A 27,500-nucleotide genomic window follows, 5' to 3' on the forward strand; every position below is an offset into this window, starting at 1 on the left:
CAAGATCTGTGACAGTCAACTGTAAGAGGGGCAGAGGGGTAGCAGCTGGTAAAAAGGTCTCTGTTATTGACACACCAGGCTTGTTTGACACCACGTTTAGCAAAGAAGAAACCAATAAAGAGATGGCCCAGTGCATTGGTTTTGCTTCTCCTGGTCCACATGTGTTCCTGACTGTGATCCAGCTGGGAAGATTCACAGAGGAGGAGCAGAAATCTGTGGAAATGATTCAAGAAACGTTTGGCCAAAAGTCAAATGAATACACCATGATTCTGTTCACTAATGGTGACAGACTTGAAGACGAACCATTTGAAGAAATGTTGAATCTTGATCCAAAACTACAAGAATTAATCGACAAATGTGAAGGTCGCTATCATGTCTTCAATAACAAAACCAAGGATCCCTCTCAGGTCACTGAGCTGATGGAGAAAATCAAGTCCATGGTGCAGATGAATGGAGGAAACCACTACACCAGTGAGATGTTCCAGGCAGCAGAGAAAGCCATAGAGGAAAAGAAACAGAGAATTCTTAAAGAGACCGAAGAGAAGAGACGTAAAGAGGAAGAAAAGCTGAAGAAAAAATATGACGCAGAGGCACTGGAAAAAGAAAAGAAAATGCAAAAAGAACATCAGGAACAACAAGCAAGATTAGCCAAAGAGATGGATGAGAAGATACGTAAAAAGGAGGAAGAGGTGAAGAAAAAACAACAGGAACAGCAAAGAAAACATGCCAGAGAGATGGAAGAACTGAAGAAAAAACAAGAGAAAGAGTCTCTGGAAGAAGAAGAGAAAATGAAACAACTACAGGAAAAATACAAAGAACAGCAGAAAAGGACTCAGGAAGAGAACGAGAAAAGGGAGAAAGAGCTGAAAGAAGAGAAGACAAGGGCTCAGGAAGAAAACGAGAAAATTAAGAAAGAACATGAGAGACAGCAAAAGGAACGCAAAGAAAGAGCTGAAAGGGTGAAAGAGCAGGCGCTACGTGAGAAGACAGAAGAAGATGAGAGACAAGCAAGAGAACAAGCTGAGATAGCTAATAGGGCTGGAGCTTTTAAAGGAGCTGCTGCAGGAGCTTCTGCAGGGGCGGCACTTGCAGGAGCACTTGCAGGCCCAATTGGTGCAGCAGCTGGTGCTTTAGTAGGAGGTATAGTAGGAGGTATAGCAGGGTGGTTCAAATAGGTATAGCAGGTGGTGTAGGAGGGAGTGCAGCAGGGGCTCAAGTAGGGGCAAAACTTGCATATCAGAGATGAGGGTATAACTCCATCAGCAAAGTGCAATATTAAATTAATAATGAAGCTTTAATTAGATATATGCTAGTCAAATCCACATCACAATAAACATAACAATGTACAGAGTTTATGTTTGGGGAAAATGCATGTTATGGCTCAGGCCAAAAAAAAAATCAGCCTGCTGCTTAAGTGTGATATTTATGTCAAAATATTCTCTCCTGATAAACTCACTTGTAGGGATTGATGTTTGTGGGTATTGTAGATATTTGGACCTATCCTCACTTTCTCTTTGTTGCGTGTGGCCATGACATCATTCCCTCATTCAATCACTAACCCCCACTGTCTCTCCTCTCACCCAGGCAGGCACACCTGCAGCTGATCTGGGATTGCTGCCGCCCTAATTACCAGCCTGTATAAAAGCCAGACAGATTAATTTACAGCTCAGAACCCACACCGTTGTTTATCTAGGCTAGAAAGCCTTTTCTGAAAGTTATTTAGTTTATATTAGTTTGGCCTGGGGATGGCCGGTAGTTCTATCTTTTCGTTTAGTTCAGTAGAACTTGGTTTTGTTAGGTTGGGAGGGGGGAGCAGCTTCGGCGTCCCTATAGGGGGTGGCCTGGTCCCCCCTCCATTCTGTTTAGTTTGACCGCCATCTCCAGGCCTCCTTTTGTTTTCCTGATTCATTATTTGGCAAAGTACTTTTTATTATGTGTGTTCCCCAATATGTATATTTTTGTTGTGGGAAGTTAATAAAAAACTATTTCAACATTTGCCAATGTTTGTGGTGTCCATCTTTATGTTGGGGTCTCCAATTTGAGCCACTGGTTTTGTATTGTTTGATGACCGTAACACTCTTCTACAGACCAATTAAACTATGCTTACCATAACTTCTGTTAATCTCTCAATACACTGATGTAGACTTTATAGATGTGTTGATTATAAATTATAATAAAAAATTGTCGCTGTCGGGCAGAAACCAGCTAATTCAAATGTTCTAATGTTTTTGTTTTAATATACATCAGTGCTATTGAACACTCTTTACGTCTGTGTGTGCTTTACAAATATTGAACGAATGAAAAGTGTTAAAAAAGCGCTTCTGACTAAACCTAACTCCACTGTATCCTCAAACTGTCGGACAAACCATTTAACTCCAACTTGTGGAGTTAGGTGGTACTACATGTCCCCCATTGATTAATGACAAAGTCAGACAGAGACGGAAAAAAGTACCTATCTATTCATTAATGGTAAAAAACCTCCTAACTCCACTTCGGCTGTATTTGGGTAAAGTGAGGATAATATAAGGACACATTGAAGTATCTGACAATGTATAAAGTCACCATACCGACTTTGATGAGGCAGTATTGTGTTAAAGTTGATATTTTAGACATAGCTGGTTTCTGCCCGACAGCAGAGATATGCTAAGGGGAAAATATATTTGACTTTGGTCTCAAATACGTTGCTGATGTGCACCTGGTTTATCTTACAGACCCTTGAACTACTGTAGCAGTTTTGATCTTGCTTTGCTGGTCCATCACAGACAAATGAATAGTGGGAATGATGACCATGATCAGAGTACAGTGGGCTGTATCAGACAAGAGACAACAGCCTGCTTTTCTAACTATGTTCAACTTGTCCACACAAGTAAATTAATTGTTTTATCTGAACACCAGTCTCACATTCCTCCAGCATTTGCAGCAATACTGTATTGTTCCCCTGTGCACCTCTCCCTTTCACAATGTCATGATATTAGAGATGAAATGAATTGTTTTACACTACAGAGAGCAGAGTATATCTAGATTTTTGATTAAAAAAAATTGATAGAATTTTCTGTGAGAAATAGGCCACGCAGTTGCTTAGTATTGAATAATTTCACATTTTGATGCTAGTTTAACAGTATTCAGGAGTTTCCATGCACCATAGCTGCCTTTGCTGAACTTCTTGAGGTGTTTGTCCTCAAAAGGTCTGCCGTGGCACAATGTATCAGGTATTATTCCTCCTTTGATGTTAACTTCCTTCTCTCTGTGGCGCAGAATGAACAATGTGTTATTAGGTCACATGATACACATAGCGTTTACAAGAAATGGTCCCACTTCTTGTCACAGATAGATCTCTGACTCCACCCATCAAATAACTTGCTATAACATGAGAGGTAACACCAGAGACTTGTCAGTGAGCTGGTCTTTGTTGATGAAGCTTCATATCCTGTCTTTATACTACTTCTGAGTCTCTCCAGACCTACGTGTATACTGAAGCAGGTAAGACACTGACTGCTTGTCTTTTAGTGACATGTAGACAGGAAAGTGTAAATTGCGGGAATTCCTACCCTGCTTCCTTTATTCTTTCCTTCATTCCTACCTGTCTTTCCTCTTTTGTCAATTTATTGTAATTGATTCTTATGTTTTAATAATGATGTGTATTTTGTGTCATCATTACGGGGCCAGGCTTCCAGCATGGACCCGTTTTGTTATTCAGATTATTCCGTTTCTTCTGCCACTTTACTCCAATTGGTCAAACGGGGGCGCTATAGCAATTTTTTGAAAATTGAAACTTTAAACAGGCAAAAGTCATGCCTCGTTTGGCCGACAGCCATTAGACCTGCTTACACATGTGCCTTGACTAATGAGGAACACATCTATCACGTTGACCAGTAAGCACCACCCTTAGATTGTCCGCAATCTTGAGCAGTTTGAAAAACACTTAAACCCAGGATTTTTCAGCTATTTGCGTGAAACTGTATGATCTGTGTGATCTCCTTTTTCACAGGTTCTTGTCTGTTGGTGGCTTCTCGCTTAAATGTGTGCCCCACAACCTGAAGGTCACCAGTTCAAGCCTCACTTGGTGCAGACTTCATCTAAGTTGCATTTCACACAACATGACTATCAATGAATACATCTGCAATTGTTAAAGATAACATGAAATACTTAATTGAGTGTTTTTTACATACAGCTGATCTACAATCTCACAACTTTTCAGATAGCAATGAGAGTATGTTTTTTCAATGTATAACATACTTCATTGTGAAAATAGCCGATGTACAATCTGACAACTTTTAATGGTTTGTGAGCTTGTAGATCGGCTACTTTCACTAGTTTTGCTTCTGAGGAGATGTACAATTTCTTAATTGGTAAATGGTTTGTGAACGAGTGATCTTAGTGTTAGTGAAACAGGGGCTTGGGTCATGACAGAAGGCAAGAGTTTGTGATCCTCAACAGACAATATCAGCCTGGACAAAGCTATAGCACTATAGGTAGTGTTGCAGCTACCTAAGAGTGCCTCACGACCACAAGGTTGCTGGTTCAAGCCTCACTTGATGCACACTCATTTAAGTTGAATTGCAAAAAACATGACTCAATCTATTCCGTTTCCATGGCTCTCTCAGGGGCGGCCATAGCTGAGTGGTTAGTGAGCCCGCCTAGGGAGCCAGAGGCTCTGGTTGCCCCAGGTACGATTCCAGGCCAGGTCAGCAAATGTGTCAATGAAATTTGTCCCTGAGCAAGACTCTTAACCCCTAATTGCTCACAGGCCCTCATTGGAAACAAGACCGCAAGGACTTTCATGAACTGACCTGTTAAAGGAATTATCATTTCTCTTTCTCTCTCCTGGCCCCGTATTATCGCTGCTTGCAGCTATATTTTTTAGTTGGAATCCTGAAGTTATTTTTTTATTTAATTTCAAATGAATTTAGTTATACTTATGTTAACTTAAATACAAATACATTGGACATAAAATACAATATAGTTTTAATACTAGTCATTAAGCTACTAATATAGACAAAGTAATTAAAGCGGGTCATGTTTGCATGTTTGGAATTGTAACAGCTGAAATCAATAAAATATATCAGTATTGCGATATTAACCTGCGGGCCGCATTCAGTGAAGGTGGGGGCCGCATGTGGCCCCCGGGCTGCCAGTTGCCCATGTATGATCTAGCCCAGTGATATTCAACTGGCGGCCCGTGGGCCAAATTCGGCCCCAGCGGAGCTTTCTTGTGGCCCCTGGAACATGTTCTTTTCACATGTTCCAATGTTAAATTAAATGTACATATTTTTTATTATATGGTTGGTTGTACAGGATGACCATTTTGAATGTTTTTTTAACTGTTAACTGAAGCTTGTTAATGGTTAATCAACCATTAACAGATAAGAAGAAAATGCAGGGTACTATTTAGAATGGAGGAATATTAGTGACTCACTCAGGGTCCCAAATGAACACCTACCAGTACTGCATTTGCAGTCAAGACGCAAGGAACCCAAATGCGGGTAAATGTAATCTTTGGTGTGTAAGTCAACTATAAGAAAATCACTTGGGTTAACTCCCTGAGTGCCAGGATTGCCAGAATTATTTCAGAATTGATTCTGAAAAGTGCCAGAGTTTTTTTCACAGAAAACAAAAAGTGCTTAGGAAGCGAGATACAGCCTTTTTCAGTCCTAAGTTAAACAAGGAGTGGATGGAGCTGCACATCTTCAGATGATGATATCTTGGGTTCTGAACATGTTTTTCAACTATTTTTTCAAAAACACGTCAAACACGTTAATGGCACCCAGCGCCATAGCGGTAAAAACACGTGAAACACGTTAATGGCACTCAGTGAGTTAAGCATCTGGTGTCAAAAAAATATGTACTCAGTATCAAAAGTATCGGGGTGCCTGCTGGCCTACCGGTCCAGGCACATACCCTTGCAGTGAGTCGCGGGTTCAACTCCCGATCCCGACGGCGTTTGCTGTGTGTCACCCCCCCCCCATCTCTCTCCCTATTTCCTGTCAGCCTACTGTCTGCCACAAAAATATCTTTAAAAGTATAAAGACCTTTTCATGGTACAAAGAAACAAAACAGCCGGAAATGTTGTCTACTTCCATACTTCTAACTACTTTCAGAATAATGTAGCTTTCAAGTAGTTCGGCAATTATTGTGGCTATTTCTTTGTGGATTTTGTCCATCTTCATCCACTTCAAATACATCATAAGACCTTGTGCTCTTATCACCCGAGTGCTCAAAACAAACACAGTGAAAATCCTTTCATTCATACGAACATGTAAACACTTCACCTGGTCCCCAATACTCTTTTTACAAAGATGCTTCCATGCCAGGGACAAGTGCACAGAACATACTGAAATATCTACTTCCTATTTTCTTAATATCAAAATCCTGTGCACTATAAAGGACTGACACAGAAATGTTCCTATCAAACATCAAAATGCATGAATGCAGTATGAAGCAGGCCCTAATAAGTTACCATAATGGACATAATGTGTCCATTATTGTGTCCTATCGCACCTATAGCACACAAGAAGCGGTTAAACGGTTTTGTTGTCACAGTCTTGTGACCCCTGACTTCAAGTAATTTTATGATTGTGGCCCCCTGCCTAATCTAGTTGAATAGCCCTGATCTAGCCCATTGGTTCAAAAAAAACGTTTAATTTTAAGGCCCCCCAGTTTGGTATGTTTTAGGCCTCGGACACCCATAACGCTGAGACAGACCTGTAAAGGTCCATTTGGTTCCTAACCATCAGTTTAGCTAACCCCCTCAAGGATGTGCTATCCTTTCAGCCTTAATGTCTGACTGTACCTCGTGCTGTTGACATTTTCTAACCAATTAAGTATTCAATCAATCAATGGCGGTTCCCAAACCCCACTTTGAGAACCACTGTTCTAGCCAGGTCTGAAATCTACAGTATGTGGTCTCAGTGCGTTGACTATTTGAGCCAACATGGTGGCACTCTATCGAAACCACTAACCTACCGTTCTGTGTGAGTTTGGTGGAGCAGAGGAAGCTGGTGATCCAGAAGGACTCCTTCGTTCCCTTCAAACTCTGATTGTTGGCCTTGGAGAAGGGCAGCTTGAGGTAGCGCGAACAGTCTGCCAAGTTGGCATTCTCCTCACACTGCACGTAGAGAGAGAGAGGGAGAGAGAGAATGCATATACCCCAGGTGAGTTGGCACGTTATAATCATGGAAATGTTAAGTGCCATGTTACCAGCTTTGCCCTAAAGATCTATGTGTTGCCATTAAAATGCTAAACTAGTGGCGAGTTAAATTTTTGACTGGAGAGCTGTTGCAATTGTTGCAATTGTTGACAAGTGCAGCATTATCTATACATTCCAGGTATTTCTGTATGTCTGCATGTGATCCACTTCGCACTTAGGCTAAGTCCACATGTACACAGGTGTTTTTGAACCCATTAAGACCTGAAGCCGATTCTACAAATGTCTCCTAAATCCCAACAGTATTCTGAAAAACCTATTTATCTATATCAGTGGTGCTCAATCTTTTTCATGTCAAGGACCCCAAAAATTATATGTATTTGGCCGCCGACCCCCATCTCAAAATATTTTGTTCCAGGGACCCCCCAGAAGCAAAGATTTGAGTTAAAAATGTTCGCTCTAAAATAATATATTCAAAGATTTGCACACATTTTCACGATTTTTTCAAAAAATAGCAGATCTACAAAGCTCGTAGCGCGGCACTCGGTGCCGCGCTATGAGCTTGTAGATCTGCTATTTTTTAATAACCAAAGTGTAAAATAATGCTTTTTAGCTCCAATAAAAAAATGACACAGATGCGTTCCAGGTCTTAATGGGCTAAACAGTTTTTCCTACTTTGTAGGAAAAAAGGAAGAAAAAAAAGAAAAATCCCATCTGCACGAAAATGTTCAGAAAACAATCTCCGTCCACATTGAAATGCTAAAAGCGCGGCATTGTGAAAATGTCTATTGACAGCCTGTCAACAACTAAAATCCCGTGTACGTGAGAACAGGGTGTTAGTGGATGCACTGCTGGCCGAGGACCCAAGTGAGTGCAGTGTCGAGGCTGAAGTTAATCAGATGAGTGGTTCTCCAGAACCAGCCCTCCTGCCCACTCCAAACGCGTTCAAAATATCTTGCGAGCCGCTCAGCCGATCCACTTCACACTCGTAGTGTATCAGAACCGGCCCACTCAGAGCGACGAGCATGTTACGAACAAGTCACTGGTATCATTCAATGCAGCTGAATTCACAATTGGAAACAGCAGCTTACAGTGGGTTTAATGGGGATTACAATGGCCTGTGGTAGGCTTAAGTGGTGTGTCAATCTCGTAAAGTAGTAGGGCTGCATGATATTGATAAAATATGATTTGCTCGATATTGGGATTCTTCAATGGATGCTGATTCAGGTGGACGATGCTTTTTTTCATCATCTTCTGCAAGCAACTTGATTTCACCTGTAGGACATGCATTCTGTTGTTTAGGAAACTAAACCTTTCCCTTCTGAGCTTTTTTATATAGGATATATAAACTCATATACATTTTCACACCAATCCCCCAAAAATTGCATAATGAGACTTCATTCCTTTCCGGTTTGATTAACCAATTAAGACCTGAAGCCGATTCTACAAATGTCTTCTAAATCCCAACAGTATTCCGAAAAAAAAACCTATGTTTCTATATCAGTGGTGCTCAAACTTTTTCATGTCAAGGACACCCAAAATGATCCCGCCGACCCCCATCTCAAAATATTTTGTTCCAGGGACCCCCAGAAGCAACGATTTGAGTTAAAAGGGTTCGCTTTAAAAGAATACACATTCAAAGATTTGCACACATTTTCACAATTTTTCAAAAATAGCAGATCTACAAACTCATAGCGCGGCACTCGGTGCCGCGCTATGAGCTTGTATATCTGCTATTTTTGAATAGTCAAAGTGTAAAAATAATGCTTTTTTTAGCTCAAATCAAAAAATGACACAGATGCGTCCCAGGTCTTAATTGGTTAATTGCGGTTTTATAATGCACGGCTGAGGCAGCTTCCCACACTGTTTGAACCGATTCCTGTGTGCCTATTTTGGTTCTTGAGGGGAAAAACTAGGCCATTGCCAGCTTCATTGAGCGTTCCTGCACAAACGTCCATCTGGCATTAGCAGGGGCCCTCTCCTCTCATCAATGGGAACACACAGGACTGTGACAGGCTTCCAACAAGCTGTCCTCGAAAACTGGCAGGCGCAGGTACGGGGCGGGGCTGGTAAGGACCGAATCTGGCTTCCGCCATGGAGCAGAGCAAAAGAAGACATAGTTTAGCAAGCGCTTCATTTTTATAATGGCCTTGATGCAGTGTGAATACCTGTGCACACCTATTACACAGTTAAATCCTCAGTGGTAAGGTACAAGGCAACAGCTAAGGGGTATCTCTTCAGATATTTACATACAACAGAATATCTAGACAATATCAGTTGATTCTTGTTTTTTTTTTTTTTTTTTAATATGGAAATGACTTAAAATGAGACAATTTTCTGAAAAGGTACAGATATCATCACGGACATAGCAGCTCATGCTATCATGAGCTGCTAGAGCTGTACATATTGACTGTATTGGCACCAACTATAAATGTACATTTTAAAAGTCTTGCATTCAAAACCATATACAGTATGTGTGTATATCTTCAATGCTCTGGAAACAAAAATTGGAAATAAAACAAAGTGTGTATCGATGACGCTCCTGTATGTTTGTGGGGTGGTGCGGTCAAGCAGCAGCAAGATAACACTAAGCTACTTCCACTCATTACGTCACAGTCTCGAGGCAGATGTAGCTGTTAAAACACGTCCAACATGTTTAGAATATATTTATTGTTTATGACAATGTCAAACTATAACTGGAAGATAACAACCAACGAACGTACTCAACAAACTGCAGACATTACTGGCCCAACACCATCTCAAACGGCAACTTGTGGGATCCCACCAGTGGTGGAAAAAGTACTCAAATTCTCTACTTAAGTAAAAGTACCAATACTGCAAAGTAAAAATACTCTGTTACAAGTAAAAGTCCAGAATTAAAAATGTACTTGAGTAAAAGTACAAAAGTATTGGCATCAAAATGTACTTAAAGTACCAAAAGTAAAAGTACAAAAATGTTTGAAAATAGCCGATCTACAAGCTCACAACGCGTCGCAAAGCGACGCGTTGTGAGCTTGTAGATCGGCTATTTTCAAATAGCCTAGGTATAAAATAGGGTTAAAGTGGTTAATGTGTGTTTCGTAATATCATAGTTTATACCTGAAAAGTAACTTGTAACTAAAGTTTTCAAGTAATTGTAGTGGAGTAAAAGTACAATATTTGCCTCTGAGATGTAGTGGAGTAGAAGTAAAAATATTGGAAATTGGAAATACTCAAGTAAAGTACAAATACCTCAAAATTGTACTTAAGTACAGTACTTGAGTAAATGTACTTAGTTACTTTCCACCACTGGATCCCACCAAGCAAGAAACAATAGAAACCCCAAATCAAGAGGAGGAAAGGGACTGGATAGGTCACACGCTCCGAAGACAAAACATGCTCTAACATGGAACCCGCAAGGCAGGAGGAGGGCATAGAGCCACCTGGAGAAGAAGCACAGAGCAGCAGATGAAGGCACAAGGGCTGTCATGGCAACAACCGGAGCGGAGGGCACACGACCCGAGAGGATGGAGGAGTTTCATCAATTGGCCTATATTCCTCAGGGAATTTAACCCATTGAGACCTGAAGTCGATTCTACACGTCTCCTGAATCCCAACAGTTTTCTGAAAAACGTATGTTTCTATATCAGTGGTGCTCTATCTTTTTCATGTCAAGGACCCCCAAAATTATATGTATTTGGCCGCGGACCCCATCAAAATATTTTGTTCCAGGGACCCCCAGAAGCAACGATTTGAGTTAAAAATGTTCGCTTTAAAAATATATATATTCAAAGATTTGCACACATTTTCACGATTTTTCAAAAATAGCAGATCTACAAGCTCGTAGCGCGGCACTCGGTGCCGCGCTATGAGCTTGTATATCTGCTATTTTTGAATAGCCAAAGTGTAAAATAATGCTTTTTAGCTCAAATCTAAAAATGACAGTTCCAGGTCTTAAAGGGTTAAAGGCCTAAGTAAGTAAGTAAACTATAACCAAATGTACTATTTTGTTCACATTAGTTGAATTTAAAATGATTCGTTACCCTGTCTTTAACCCATTTAGACCCGCGAGGCCGTTTCTAAAAACGCCTTCTGAAATCCTGATCAGAAGTTTTCTGGAAAAAAAATTGTACGTTGTTATATACTTTACATAGCAACAGGAACCCCAAAAGGGGTTTCCCGTCCTGAAAGGTATAGTTACAAATAGGGGTTCCCGCCCAAAATGGGTTATTTAACTCGAGATGTGCAAGTCGTTTGGTGTGTACCAGAATCTGTGTTTCTGTTCAGATGTTCTCAAATTCTAGGGGCTCAATCATGTAGGGCTGATAATCTTTCTTATTATTATTGATAATCACATGAATGGGATCGCGGGGATGTGCAACATCAGCAAATTCATTGTTCCTGGCATACTAAAAGGGCAAAGGTAGAGGCATTCTAAAGCTCCTGTAGAGACGGCATTTGGCCGGAGAAAATACTTGACATGTCCATTTATTGTACATGTCAACAGAGAGGATTTATTTAAAGGATTTACCACACCAGGAGACATGGGGAAGGGTGCCATTTAAAAAAAAATAAACAGCCTCTACACTCTAATTATCAGCATGCCATGACTAAATGCATTGTACTGTAGAAGCTTTTAATTGGGTACACCAGTGCTTATGATGCAGGATGGATTTAGACCAGGTCTGTGTGTGCGTCTGCATAATGTGCAACAAATACAACCGAAACCTGACAACAGGCTTGTGTAAAAATATATTATTCCAAATAGCAGAAGTAACTTCAGTGTGATGCAACCCAGTGGCAATCAGTCAAAGTGGAAATGAAACCATACGCCATTATTATACGCCACAGAAGCCCCGAGCTATACAATTTGAAATTGTGTATGTGAGAGCATAAAGTACAGTATGTGTAGTCGGGGAGTAGTGTAAACTGTCACACGCATACCTGTAGGGACACACACACAATGCACACATACGCACACACATGCCCACAGGTTGGCTTACAAAAAGCTCAAAATAAAATAATATTTTGTGACTCTGAGACTATACAAATTTGGACTATATATTCCATTCCATACAGTTAAATGAACACTGCAGATTGTACTGTGTATGTATAGCTTTACATAAGTTAGTAGACATGACTCAAGTGGCCTGTCAGCCTACCGAGTTATTTGTCATTTACAGGCGGTAAATAACGTTGACAGGACGACTGTAAATGTCCCACGTTGTTATTGTTATGTGTTTATTCAGACCTCTAAGGTGAATTATGTGATTCCTACGATGTACGAGGGTAGGCAGGGGGCTTCAAGAGAACCTCCTGAAACAGATGCGATGCGACGCGTTGTGAGCTTGTAGATCGGCTATTTTCAAATAGCCTATGTATAAAACAGAGCTAAAGTGGCTAATGTATGTTTTATAATATAATAATTTATTTAGTAACAAGTGACTAAAGTTTTCAAATAATTGTAGTGGAGTAAAAGTACAATATCTGCCTCTGAGATGTAGTGGAGTAGAAGTAAAAGTATGGACAATTGGAAACTTTACTCCAGTAAAGTGAAAGTACCTCAAAATTGTACTTAAGAACAGTACTTGAGTAAATGTACTTAGTTACTGCTGGATAAACACCCTAACTGCTTTTAAACTGCCGACCGTATTTTGGTCATTTTCTTAAAATATTGAAAATAACCTTGCAATGTGTTGCATCGTCAGTTTGTTATTTTCCCTCTTTTTTTTTAATACATCCCTGAATGTGCTAAATAACTTTTTTTTTTAAATAGCCGATCTGTACGCTTGCTGTGAGCTTGTCGATCTGTTATTTTGGTTATTGTCTAAACAGGGATTAAGTGTTTTACGTGGTCAGAATGTAAACCTGTCATTTGCAGTGTCTCAATACCGTAACGCACGACCGTGGGTCAAGCGTGACGACGATGAGTCACTGTTGCTGCCGAGCTGCTGTCTGTGGGCAGCGATTTATGGAACGTATGGGAGTTTTTTGGCTTCTAGGCGGTGCACACGTCTCACAGCGGCTCAAAATACTGTAGGCTGCACTCTGGCAGAGGCAGTCAACCACACCTGCAATCACCTACGCTGTAATTACATAACACTGCAAAGGTGCCTTTATTATAAGTATGCTGCACACAGTGGTGGATAAAGTACTCAAATGTTTTACTCAAGTAAAAGTATCAATACTGCAATGTAGAAATACTCCAGTACAAGTAAAAGTCCGGTATTCAGAATTTACTTGAGTAAAAGTACGAAAGTATTGGTATCAAAATAGACTTGAAAGTACAAAAAGTAGAAATTACTCATTATGCAGAATGTACTTAAAGCAGTGGTTCTCAAACTTTTTCATGTCAAGGACCCCCAAATTGACACTTATTAGCCCGCGGACCCACATTTGAAAAGATAAGCTAGGGACCCCCATAAGAGAAGGTTTTTTACGGCTCTAGCCGTAAAAAAATAATAATTTCAAGGACCCCCAGTTTGACATGCATTTTTATCCCTGGGACCCCAATTTATATTGTAAAATCAATGTTAATTTAACTCTGAGAGTGTACAAATGGAACCAAATGGACCCTAACGGGTCCATTTGGTTCCATTTGTACACTCTCAGAGTTACAGACACATAAGGGTCCATTTGGTTCTTATCCATCATTTAGCTGGGGACCCCCTGGAACCCCCTCAAGTACCCCCCGGACCCCACTTTGAGAACCAATGACTCAAAGTACCAAAAGTTGAAAGTACTCATTATGCAGAATGTCCCATTTCACATGTTTTCAAATGTATAAAAATCATTTTAAATAACAGATCTGCAAGCTCACAATGGGTCGCTTCGCGACACGCATTGTCGCTACATGGTCACTACATTATAGTGTAGTGTAGCGGTGTTGACCTTTAGCAGGTGTTACCTTGTGTATGATGAGCTCATGGGTCCCGTCAGGAAGCGTCCGGCCGTCCTCCTGCATGAGAGGGACGAAGGAATATCCAAACAGCTTCTTCTCGCCTTTGTCTTTGGCTGTTAAAACACAACACAGGGAAACCGTTACCTCTGGGAACACCGCGACACGGGCGGTGGCCATAGCTGAATGGACAGAGAGGCCGTCTGGGAAACAGAAGGTACCAAGTCCCAGGCCCGGCTATGGGTCAAAGACTCAAAGTATCCCTTAGCAAGAGCAGTGGTGGAAAAAGTACTCAAATGTTTTACTTAAGTAAAAGTATCAATACTGCAATATAAAAATACTCTGTTACAAGTAAAAGTCCAGAATTAAAAATGGACTTGAGTAAAAGTACAAAAGTATTGGCATCAAAATGTACTTAAAGTACCAAAAGTAAAAGTACTAAATATTTGAAAATAGCCGATCTACAAGCTCACAACGCGTCGCATTGCGACGCGTTGTGAGCTTGTAGATCTGCTATTTTCAAATAGCCTAGGTTTAAAATAGGTTTAAAGTGGTTAATGTATGTTTCATTATATCACAATTTATATCTGAAAAGTAACAAGTAACTAAAGTTTTCAAGTTAATGTAGTGGAGTAAAAGTACAATATTTGCCTCTGAGATGTAGTGGAGTAGAAGTAAAAGTATTGGAAATTTGGCTATACTCAAGTAAAGTACAAATACCTCAAAATGTTACTTAAGTACAGTACTTAAGTAAATGTACTTAGTTACTTTCCACCACTGAGCAAGAGACACTTGACCCCTAACTGCTCCCCCCCGAGCTCTCATCATGACCATCTGAGCAGCCATCAGTGAAGCTGAAACTGAATTTCCCCTGTGGGACTAACAAAGGTCTCCCTTTCCCCACTTAAACCTAAACCGTTACAACCGGAACACTGATAATCACTTCTCTCATAGGTTGGGCACGTACCTCCAAATAAATAAAGTGTGGAATGGAAGAGACGGGTTTTGTCATAACGTTGCGCCTCTTAGCAGCATATAGGTTAAACCCCTTTGGTATTTGTCTGCACTATTTTTCCGCTGTGCTTTGCACGTTTCTGTGTATATTACGAGCATATTGTGTATGCTACCGGGCTTCAAATAGGTTGTCCTTACAGAATAGGTGGGATCTTGCAATGTTCTGCTGATGTATAAATGTGTTGCTTTTAATGAAGGTTTTATCTTACAGTATATATCTCATCTTGTCTTACCTTTAATTTAAAAAACAATAAACAAGAGGTCTTCAGCCTCGTATCATAGATCTGCCCACCAGTGTCAATATTCATGGTATCGCAAGTGTATTATTGCGATTATACCACAGTTTGATCAATAACTGAATTTCCCAGTTATTGATCAAAGGTAAATAAGCAATTTTAGGTAAATAAGCAATATTGTGGAATATTGGCCTCTCAGCCAATCTCAATATGAGCTCGGAACTAACTGTGGTATAATATCTGTTCAGTGATACAGAACTTTGTAAGTACTTCGTGAAATTATACTCAGCCTACAACAGACTTACAAGGATGGAAAAACACTATTACAAAATCGTGTACACTCTGCATTTTGTGCGAGCATTGTGTTACTCCCCTCGGGCACACTCGATGGCTTTTACCATCACATTTTCCTGCAGTCTAATAATGTTTTGCTTTTACAAGTCTCCTTCTGGGTATTAACAGGGAGAGAAAAAACAGACTAATCATTATCACAGTCAAGCTAGCAGGTCTATTTGGGCCAATAAATCATAGTAAGACCTGTTTTTGTGCAGTGCTGCTTTTCAGAAGTGAGTGACAAAAGGCAAATGAACATAACATAGCCCTGTTTCACTACTGTCCAGAGTGAAAGGCAGGTCCTGAATGGCTCGCTCCATAGGCGCCGGCAGCTCAGGACTAAAATTCAACAAATTCCCGGCAGTCAAATTAACCCATTGCATCCGGGAACGCTTCTACAAATGTCAGTTTTCTGACAACCGTATGTTGCAATAATATCAGTGGTTCTCAAACTTTTTCATGTCAAGGACCACCCAAAATGATATGTATTTGGTCACGGACACCCCCATCTCAAAATATTTTGTTCCAGGGACCCCCAGAAGCAAAGATTTGAGTTACAAATGTTCGCTTTAAAAATATATATATTCAAAGATTTGCACAAATGTTCACGATTTTTCTAAAATAGCAGATCTACAAGTTCATAGCGCGGCACTCGGTGCCGCGCTATGAACTTGTATATCTGCTATTTTTGAACAGCCGAACAAGTTTAAGAAATAAAGTCAGCAGCTATGTTATTTAGACATAATTTCCCTCTGCCTCATTCAAGGGCTTTGGTGTGCACCACAGGTCTACCGTAAATGAAAAATGGTGCCAGACAAGCAAGGCGCCCCCCAGCGTCAAGATGGCTGTCCTGAGTGTTCATTAAAATTAATTCTAAGAGTAGAAATAGATCCGAAAGGGTCCCTTTTTACGCTATCAGTGTCAAACGAACACTCGAAATGTTATGGCTGTATACAGCCACTCACCACAATAATGCCTGCTTGTTACATCAGAGAAGATAGAGAGAGACAGGGAAGGTGAAATAGAAAGAGAGGGGAAGGGGGGGGGGAGAGGTCTGTGATCTATGCTATAATCTGTGTTTTGTCTCATTAGGAGGTGTGAAGGTGGACAAACTTGTCTAATTATGGAAACACAAACATGCTCACTCAAGCATTCTCTCACCCTCACCTCCCCCCACCCCTCTCTCTCTCTCTCTTTCGCTCTGTTTCTCCCTAACCTCATGTACACACACACACACACACACACCCCTGATTTACTTCTGATGTGTAAACCTTTACAAATTATTTTTTTCTTCTTTTGTGCAGTTTTTTGTGTTTTTATGTCTTTATTGCATTGCTGCTCCCCTTGTTAAAATGGTGTTATTTTGTATTGTTCTTATTGAACTTTTAATCTTAACCCATTGAGACCTGGAACTGTGTCATTTTTAGATTTTAGCTAAAAAGCATTATTTTACACTTTGGGCTATTCAAAAATAGCAGATCTACAAGCTCATAGCGCGGCACCGAGTGCCGCGCTACGAGCTTGTAGATCTGCTATTTTTGAAAAATCGTGAAAATGTGTGCAAATCTTTGAATATATATTTTTTAAGCGAACATTTTTAACTCAAATCTTTGCTTCTGGGGGTCCCTGGAACAAAATATTTTGATGGGGGTCTGCGGCCAAATACATATACTTTTGGGGGTCCTTGACGTGAAAATAATTGAGCACCACTGATATAGAAACATATGTTTTTCAGAATACTTTTGAGATTTAGGAGACATACTAATCGGCTTCAGGTCTTAATGGGTTAAGTTGTTTAATGACCTCTTCCATTAAGGAAAGGATTCCAAATAAGCCTGCCGGCTTCTTCCTTTCCTCGCACAGCAACTTGTTTTCTTTGATATGTATCGTTTCTTTCTTTTTATAACAATGTGCTAAATAAACTAAAAGGAAACATTGATGCAAAAAAAAAAAAACACACCAATAAAGCCTGATCTATAACCTCGTTGCCAAAAATAGACATTCGGGTATTCTTCAGTGCATGACACCGGCACACAACAAACTAGAACCTAACACCCACCCACCCACGCCCACACATGCTCATCTTCCACACCATGTCACACCCATCAAGCAGTGGTGTAAAGTAACTAAGTACATTTACTCAAGTACTAGTACAATTTTGAGGTACTGGAGTATTTCCAATTGCCTATACTTTTACTTCTACTCCACTACATCTCAGAGGCAAATATTGTACTTTTACTCCACTACAATTATTTGAAAACTTTAGTTACTTTGCAAATATAAATGATTACATTATAAAACATACATGAACCACTTTAGCCTCATTTTATTCCAAGGCTGTTTGAAAATAGCAGACCTACAAGCTCACAGCGCGTCGCATCGCGACGCGCTGTGAGCTTGTAGATCTGCTATTTTCAAACATTTTAGAACTTTTACTTTCGGTACTTTAAGTACATTTCGATGCCAACATTTTGGTTAATTCCAGACTTTTACTTGTAACGGAATACTTCTACATTACAGCATTGATACGTTTACTTAAGTAAAACATTTGAGCACTTTTCCCACCACTGCCATCAAGTCACAACCCCCACACATCCACCAAAACGACCACGGCGGTCTTACTGGAGCAGTGTCGGAACTCGAAGCGCACGTGCGACCCGCGGAACACGTCCAGGGGGATGGGCAGCTTGATCTGTTCGGCCCACCGTGGGCTGTTGTTGTGGTAGAGGACCAGAGAGTGGTACTGGTCCGCCCCGGGCTCCCCGGAGCCCGCCGCCATGCAACTCTGGAGGAGAGAGAGAGAGAGATGGAGAAAAGACAGGGAGGGGGAGGGAAGAGGGGGGGTGAAGAAAAGAGGGCAAAGGAGAGGCGGGAGGAATAAATAGGTGTCAGCAGATGAAAAGATGAAAATAGGTTTGTGTAGGTGGAGAGAAGGCTAAGTGAGCATCACATGGCTTTCTCTCAGCGTCGCACACGCACACTCACACACACACACACACACACAACAGCAGAATATCTTTCATGCACACCTGCCTCTGTAGATAATTTATGGTTTAACCCATTAAGACCTGAAGCCGATTCTACATGTCTCCTAAATCCCAACAGTTTTCTGAAAAACGTATGTTTCTATATCAGTGGTGCTCAATCTTTTTCATGTCAAGGACCCCCAAAATTATATATATTTGGCCGCGGACCCCCATCAAAATATTTAGTTCCAGGGACCCCCCAGAAGCAAATATTTGAGTTACAAATGTTCACTTGAAAAAAATATGCATTCAAAGATTTGCACACATTTTCACGATTTTTCAAAAATAGCAGATCTACAAGCTCGTAGCGCGGCACTCGGTGCCGCGCTATGAGCTTGTATATCTGCTATTTTTGAATAGCAAAAGTGTAAAATAATGCTTTTTAGCTCAAATCTAAACATGACATAGTTCCAGGTCTTAATGGGTTAAAGAAAGTCGCATATTTCACTTTATTCCAGATAAGCAAAAAAGTGTCTATTTTTTGACAGCGACGCTGAATGATGAAACAGGTATTTGAGGTAAAGGCAGAGACTTCTTGACATATTATCAGTACAGGAGTGTGTGTGTCTTTTTTTTTGTCAGGCTTGCTGAACGACGTGGGTGGGACAGAAGCGATGAGTTTCTTCACCTTGAGAAGCAGTCCGTCCGCATCCAGCACGTAGACTGTGATTTCCACGTTGCGCGCCACGCTCTTCCCGCCCTTCTCGAACTCTCCTTTCTCCAGGGTCATGTAAAGGTCGTTCCTCATCTCTCCTGCGGGGGGACAGGAGTCGAAATGCAACAATTATGAATACAAGTACAGCACTTCTTTTTTTGGGGGGCTTTTATGCCTTTATTGACAGTAGGCTGACAGGAAATGGGGAGAGAGAGATGGGGAGTGACATGCAGCAAAGGCCGTCGGGAATCGGGACTCGAACCCGCGACACGCAGTGAGGCTACACGGAGCCTAGGTGCCTGGACCGCTACGGCAGTGGTCCAGGCCAAAGCAAAGCATGCCAAGCAAGGCGCTTGATAGTCACACTGCTGGACTATAGGCTCTATGCACAGCAACCATATTGGAAAGAAATTGGGCCTCTTCTTATTTCCTTCACAGGTGTTACCAATGATACTAATGAAGGCTCTGTTCCATTCTGGTCAAACAGAGTCAGGGTGCTGATGTTGTGCATGTTGACTCACTGGAAACACTCTGCTACACCAGTGGTTCACAAATTGGAGTCCAGGGACCCTCTTGGTTCCTTGAGGGGGTTCCAAATGGACCCTTACAGGTGTGTAACTCTGAGAGTGTACAAATGGAACCAAATGGACCCGTGAGGGTCCATTTGGTTCCATTTGTACACTCTCAGAGCTATGGGGGTCCTTGTAATTAAAACGTTTGAGAACCACTGTGCTACACGGAATGGAACAGAGCCTTCATTAGTATCATTGGTAACACCTGTGAAGGAGGTAAGGAAGAGGCCCAATTTCCCTCCAATATGGCTGCTGTGCATAGAGCCATTTATCTTCATGTCGCGTTCTTCTCATGTGTTGTCAGAAATAATGCAGCTACACCTACCGTAGCATATTCTACAAATGCCTTCTAAATCAGTAGTTCTCGCACTTCCAAGATGTTTTAATGTTCAAAAATAGCGCATGTAAGAGCTTGTATCTGCTATTTTTTGTTAAAATCAAAAATGACACAGATGTTTATTCGTGCACACTGGTCAATAGCGTGTGTTCAAAACACACATTAACAGCTAAACAGAGTTCCCCCATGAGACATTGAACACTGTCACTCCATGCTTGCCGTACGGAAAACATACGGCAGTGACCTTGCCTTTCGTCAATTGTCGACACTCTCCTCGTATGAACCTCTTGTACTTTTATCTTTTCTGTGTTCTTCTTTTGCATTGATTTAATACCAGCGTCTTCAAAGCTCACCTTTTATACCATAACGTTCAGTGGATTTATATCAGACATCAGCCTATACCGACCACCATTTGTCACTCAGATCTGTCCAATCCTGTCCTCCCGACCAAGGCTAGACAACACTCAAGTGATCACCGCGTATCCGTCAACCTGCAAAGCAACTGGGGAGGGGCGGTGACAGGTACTGTCACCACAAGTCCCCACTAGGCTTAGATTTAATCCCACCCCAAAAAAAAACACGATACGCCGGTGTCTCCCTCTCAGCTTTTCCACTGTCCCAGCACATCAGAATGTGACATATCTGTCACCGTGCCACATCAAATCTGTCTGTCAGGCTGTCAGGCGAGGTCAGCTGGAGGGACCCTTGTCCCCTTATTGCGGACACTGACCAGGGGTGACAGGGGTCCGGCTGCAGGGCAAGGATGGAGGGAAGAGGATGGTAGATTGTTCTCTTAACCCATTGAGACCTGGAACTGTGTCATTTTTAGATTTGAGCTAAAAAAAGCATTATTTTACACTTTGGCTATTCAAAAATAGCAGATATACAAGCTCATAGCGCGGCACCGAGTGCCGCGCTACGAATTTGTAGATCTGCTATTTTTGAAAATTTGTGAAAATGTGTGCAAATCTTTGAATCTTAATCTTTTAAAGCGAACATTTGTAACTCAAATCTTTGCTTCTGGGGGGTCCCTGGAACACAATATTTTGATGGGGGTCCGCGGCCAAATGCATATCATTTTGGGGGTCCTTGACATGAAAAAGATTGAGCACCACTGTTATAGAAACATACGTTTTTCAGAAAACTGTTGGGATTTAGGAGACATGTAGAATCGGCTTCAGGTCTCAATGGGTTAAAGGTGAAATTATGAAACTACGCCCTCAGCAATCAAGCTGTCATATACCATATAATATACTGTCAGATTTAGGCTAAATACGTGTCATCAGCTTCGGTCATATATCGTGCATGAACAAACACGGACCTTAATGGCTTTATTTGGGGATTTTGTTTTTATATTTCATAATCATTAATGTTAACTCACCTGAAACATTTAGTCAACATTGGCTGAAACCCATTCTGTGGTTAATAAGAAATGGATGTTTGAATTTCAGCTGTAAATCAATCTGTTTTTAGGGCACTATTTTCGGCCAGATATTTCAAATCTATCCCTGATTTAAAATGCATTAAAACACATCAATTTAAGGTAACTTTTACTAAAGAAATAACAGTGACATTTGGTGTAAACTACCAATGTAGTTCAGAAACACCATTAAACACTTTTTATTTGCGAGTGTCTGCCCCCCACCACTAACACCAAAAGGATCTCGGCACCGGAAATGTACCAGAGATGTATTTATTTATTTATGTATTTTAACGTTAATAAATACTGTCTCTGACAACTTGTTGTGTTCCAAAATATCCTCAGGCGCTAAGGCCGTGGCATTCATTTCTAAGCCGTATTTCCGTATAGACAAACACAGTAGCTACGAGAGGTGTCACCAAACAGACCACTAAAATGAATGCTACACAGAATGACTTGAAGTGGTTAAGAAGTAGAGCTGCTTTGAAAGTGTGCGTTGCTGTAATGAGACTTTCAGTAGCACAAAAGACGTGTTCCGTGTGGCAGGTGTTTACTATTATCCTTCACACTAAGCCAGTGAGAGGACACACCAACTTATTACAGCACAAAGGACAAACCAAAAATATGCCACATAGACAAGGACACGCAAAACATACCTTATACACTCAGACAGTCATAGTACACAAGGGCATAGAGGTTTGTTCGCGTGCACACACAAATGCTTGCTCGCGCGCTCGCTCGCTCGCTCACTCACTCACTCACTCACACACTCACACACTCACACACTCACACACTCACACACACACACACACACACACACACACACACACACACACACACACACACACACACACACAAATGTTTTACTTAAGTAAAAGTATCAATACTGTACTCTAAGTACTCTGTTACAAGTAAAAGTCCGGAATTCAACATTTACTTGAGGTTTTGGTATCAAAATGTACTTAAAGTACCAAAAGTAAAAGTACTAAAATGTTTGAAAATAGCAGATCTACAAGCTCACAACGTGTCGCGATGCGACGCGTTGGGAGCTTGTAGATCGTCTATTTTCAAATAGCCTATATAGCCTATATACTGCTATTTTCAAACATTTTAGTACCTTTACTTCTGTTACTTCAAGTACATTTTGATGCCAATACTGTTGTACTTTTACTCAAGTACATTTTTAATTCTGGACTTTTACTTGTAACAGAGTATTTCTATATTGCAGCATTGGTCCTTTTACTTGAGTAAAGAATTTGAGAACTTTTTCCACCACTGGTACTTTTAAAAACAAATGCACTTATAACAAATCCGTGCCAAAAGAATTTATTTAAATTAATTTATATTAAATTTCAAGAGACATATGCCTACATGATAGACCAATTCATCACTACAGGAACGCAAAATTGCAGCTTTAATTAATTATCTATTTAACGTGCAGTTTAATTCTATTATCGCTTATTCACTTATCCCGTCAGAACCAACAAACCTAAATTAATACTGTGGACTTTACTGTGGCTTGTAAACACTGCACAATATAATTGTGATCCTCTTACAGTGCTGTGACCTGCCTATACACTGAGGGGATATTATGTAAGGACAGTGGCCCTCATTTATCAACGCGGTGCAGCCCAAATAATGGGCGTACAGCGTTTTCACCGCACTTTTCGGCATTTATCAATATATCCTGACGTGGGCTTTATCCTACGGTACGCTGAGATCTCACGTCTGGTCGAGACCAGTTGTTGACGTTGGCTGCACCCGTTTATTCCATTCTAGACCTGCGGAGCACCATTGTCTGACTGTCTGACAAGCATCTGGACACATAATCCACTCCTAAATGTGTATATCTACACTACACTAATAAATAATTGCTGTGAAAATATGTCATTTTATAAAGTAATTTAAACAAACTGCTTTAACAGTCATTCAGATAAGATTGTAGATCTGTCTGTATTGAAAATAGCAGATCTACAAGCTCACAAGCCAGCGTTGCATCGCGACGCGTTGTGAGCTTGTAGATCTGCTATTTTCAAAAATATACGAGCGCTTTTGCGCCGGGAGTCCCGCGGTCGGGACTCCCGGCCACCTTTTCATGGACAGTGAGGTCTACAAACTTACAGTAGCTTGTCCTATGTTATGGAGTTATGTCATAGAGAGTTATGTAGGCTACACAACCTGGCTGGGTTAAGGATATAAACCCGACGCTCCAATATTAACGTGGCGGCGCGGAATCACTGCATTCCGCCGGAGTCTCATGTACCGCTACGCTACGGACACGGACATGAAAGACAAAGTTGGGCGGGCGCGTATGTGTGTGTGTGTGTGTGTGTGTGTGTGTGTGTGTGAGAGAGAGAGCGAGAGAGCAAGAGAGAGCGAGAGAGAGGCGTGTGCGTGTGCGGCGAGGCCAGCGGGGGGGGGGGGGGGGGGGGGGGGGCACTGTTTCTTATTGGCTTTTCATGTCTTTGGTTGTATTCTGGTTCGTCTTCATGTCGTAAAATCGGGGCGTTTTGAGAATATTTATGGGGCGTGTTATTTAAATGACGCTCGTTTCGGCCGTGACATTTATCAACGCTGGGACCAAGTGTAAGCTCGGATCAGCTGTGTAGGATGCGTTGATAAATGTGACTTCGGCGTTGGTGTACGGCCGAATATATGGAAAAATATACGCCGGTTTATACGCTGCGTTGATAAATCAGGGCCAGTGTGTGGTGAAAAAATACTCAATTGACTCAACTTATTCACTGCACCGGCTAAACGCGGAAGACGCTATCAAGATATAAAACAGACTTTGTCTCAGACTGCAGATGTCCCTGGTTATTTCAACAGGTGCCTAGTCAATTATGGCCGTCAGTCGTTCTCGTGACGCAAACTGCAGTTGGCAGGCGCGCGGGAAGTACTTAATAGCCAGGGGGGCTGAGCGTCGGGGGGAATCTGCTTGACGTATGCAAGCGCGCGCAGCGCGCGTGCATGCGTCCCGTCCGCGCGCGCGGTTTCGGGTCGAAAAATGTGCGGGTTTGGGTGGGTTTTGGCACTTTTTTTCCTTTACTTTATTTCGGTTTTAGGGTTAGGGTTAGGGTTAGGTTAGGGTTACGTTATTTAATTCTCGTTCTCATAAATAAAATTTAAAAAAATCAAAAAATATAATAATTAAAAAAAAAAAAAAATCCCTTCCCATCACCAGGGGGGCTGCAGCCCCCGTAGCCCCCCCCCTTCCCGCGCCACTGGCAGTTGGCCACACCTACAACCAATACAACCGCATGCAACATACACCGGCAGTTGTTTTGACAACCAACTACCCAATTACAACGCAGCCGTTCCTCCAGTTCATGGGATCAAAACTGCCGACGCAAATATCCGTCCGAGTTATGGGAACGAAACAGCCCAGAGGGAGACACATTTAAAAAGGTGGACACAGCGCCAGGAGGACAAAAGTACTCCTCTAAAATCTGAATAAATCTCCCTGTGAGGAGTTGGGCTGTTTTCTGTTGGACTTTACGAGTTGTGTTTACAAGCACCAGCATGCCACTCAGTATATAGCCTACCTTTAAACCACAGTAAAGAGAATTATAAAAGTGTGGCTCGTAGTCTTAAGGTCCTTACACACCGGGGCGATTTTTTCGTGCGAATAATGGGTTTTTAAAAAAAAAACTTATAAAGTCAATGGCTCCGTACATGGAGCGAAAAAGCGAAGCGAAAAAGCGTCTTTTAATTATTCGGAACGAGTCCGAATTTTGCGTATATTCGCCGGTATGTAAGGACCTTTATTTGATCTGTGTGCCATCATTGTTGCAGATTTGTATGTTTATGACAAGATGTGTATGTTTACGACAAAATAAATAAAGAATCCTGTGGATTCCTCCAAGATAATAATGCTGCAATCCATAACTGTCATGTCCTACCCTGGATTCAAGATGCAGATGAGCTAGTTTTGCATGAACACACTCTCTCTCTTACAGATTGGTTCAAATCATGTTTTATTCATTCAAATAAATTCCAGACTTTAATTCCTCTTATTGAACAGTGCAAGCCCTGGAAGTCCCGGGTTAGATGCCCCCCACAATCTCACCTCTAGATAGTGATAGTCCTACCAAAATATCAAGGTGCATTCACGCCACACTGAGAGTAATTCTTAGGGAGCCAGGGAGAGATATTAAAATATGTAAATGTGTCTATGAAAGAAGTTCAATGCAGAAAATGTGTGCTTGGAGCAGCAGGATGATACTACGAGCATCCCAGCCAGGTCATGGTAGCCCAGGCAGGCTGGGGGTATAATACCAGGAAAGAACATTCTATATGGAAATGTTCCTCTGAATCAGCATCACTAACACAATATAAAAAATACTCTGTTAGTAAAAGGCCTGTATTCAAAATGCGACGTATAGGCTTTCGTATTGGCTTTACAAAGTGTACGTCGTTGGTACTTGCAGCACTAATCTAAACTATGAAATAGGGCTTAAGTGTTTAATGGATGTTTTGTATTAATAATCAATAATAAGGGTAATAATAATAATAATAATAATAATAATAATAATAATAATAATAATAATGATAATAATAATAATAATAATAATAATAATAATAATAATAATAATAATAATAATAATAATAATAATACTAATCTGCAGTAAGTAACTAGTGACTAAAGCTGTGTAATAATTGTAGCAGAGTAAAAATTACAACATTTGCCTCCGAGATGTAGTGAGGTAGAAGGTAGAAGTTTAAAGTATCAGTTGTTAAACTCATAGCATAATTGCCTACGTCATATTTTGAAGGTTTTCAGGAAAAGAAGACATAAAAAATTGACCTTTTGACTTAGGCAAAAACAACACCCTCATTTTGCCTAAGTCATGTTTATCTGCTTTTATTTATATCTGCCTAACTCTACTCTCCTAACACTGCTGATTCATCCTGCCTTACAGTTCTCAGCCAATCACAATGCCTGTTACATTCTGAATAATTATTATTAGGCAATTATGCCATGAGGCTAACGAAATGTAGATACTCAAGTAAAGTAAATGTACCACAAAGTACAGTACTTGAGTAAATGTACTTAGTTACTTTCCACCAGGTGGGTATAATACGAGGAAGGAAGGTTCTCATATGGAAATGTTCCTCTGAATGGAGAGGAATGGAGAGAATGCCTCCTCCTGACAGGAAGCAGTGAGGAGTGAGAGCACAGCGTGGTTTCCTGCTAGAAGAGAAGTCACATAACGTGGCTGTCAGGTGGAAAAACCTCATATGTCCAAAACGGTTGCTTTTCAGGAGATGTAAAAAAAAAATGTTTTTAACCCATTGATACCTGGAACGCATCTGTGTCACTTTAGATGTCTTTGGCTATTCAAAAATAGCAGATATACAAGCTCATAGCGCGGCACCGAGTGCCGCGCTATGAGCTTGTATATCTGCTATTTTTGAAAAATCGTAAAAAATATGTTTTAAATATTTTTTTCCGATTTTTTTTTAGGATTTTGAAAATGTTTAGAAGCGGCCTCAGGTCTCAATGGGTTAATAAAAAGCAACCGTGTTCGAATGGAACCAATGTAGTTATTCTTTATTCATGAGCTTTTATCAATACTTGGTTTGATATATAAAAATAAAAAAAACACACACTCTAAACCACTTTTTTTTTTAATCGGAAATAGCAAAAACTAGCCAATCTACAAGCTCACAAAGCGTCACGATGTGATGCGTTGTGAGCGCTATAGAACGGCCATTTTTGCTGCTTTCGCGTGACACCGTCGTGCGACGAAGCAGCAGCATTAATTCATGGAAAAAGATGAAAAGTTGAAATATGGAGATACAAGGTTTCTGCCTGACAGCGACGATATACTGCTGCAATGCATTGTGGGAGGAACAGGGCTGCTTCCTGTAGAGCTGGTTCCC

At 40.9% G+C, this 27,500-nt stretch overlaps 2 protein-coding genes across 4 annotated transcripts in view; one reads left to right on the plus strand and one right to left on the minus strand.

The window, feature by feature from the left end:
* LOC311039484 (GTPase IMAP family member 4-like) overlaps positions 1 to 1,960 on the plus strand; it is a 2,277-nt gene extending 317 nt beyond the window's left edge. Inside the window, exon 2 of the mRNA XM_084049392.1 lies at positions 1 to 1,960. This exon is cut by the window's left edge and continues 117 nt beyond it. Within this exon, the coding sequence (XP_083905518.1) occupies positions 1 to 1,175 (1,175 nt within the window). The 3' untranslated portion in view covers positions 1,176 to 1,960.
* The window catches only part of dock4b (dedicator of cytokinesis 4b), a 315,514-nt gene that overhangs the window by 164,796 nt on the left and 123,218 nt on the right, over positions 1 to 27,500 (minus strand). For all 3 annotated transcript variants that reach the window (XM_084049385.1, XM_084049386.1, XM_084049384.1), the window contains exons 14-17: positions 19,259 to 19,383; positions 18,227 to 18,389; positions 14,031 to 14,137; positions 6,964 to 7,105 (exon numbers count right to left, since the gene is read on the minus strand). In XM_084049385.1, the coding sequence (XP_083905511.1) occupies positions 6,964 to 7,105; positions 14,031 to 14,137; positions 18,227 to 18,389; positions 19,259 to 19,383 (537 nt within the window). The remainder of the gene's footprint in view (positions 1 to 6,963; positions 7,106 to 14,030; positions 14,138 to 18,226; positions 18,390 to 19,258; positions 19,384 to 27,500) is intronic.

The sequence above is a fragment of the Gymnoscopelus microlampas genome (assembly GCF_963454915.1).
Source record: "Gymnoscopelus microlampas genome assembly, chromosome: 23".
NCBI lineage: Eukaryota > Metazoa > Chordata > Actinopteri > Myctophiformes > Myctophidae > Gymnoscopelus > Gymnoscopelus microlampas.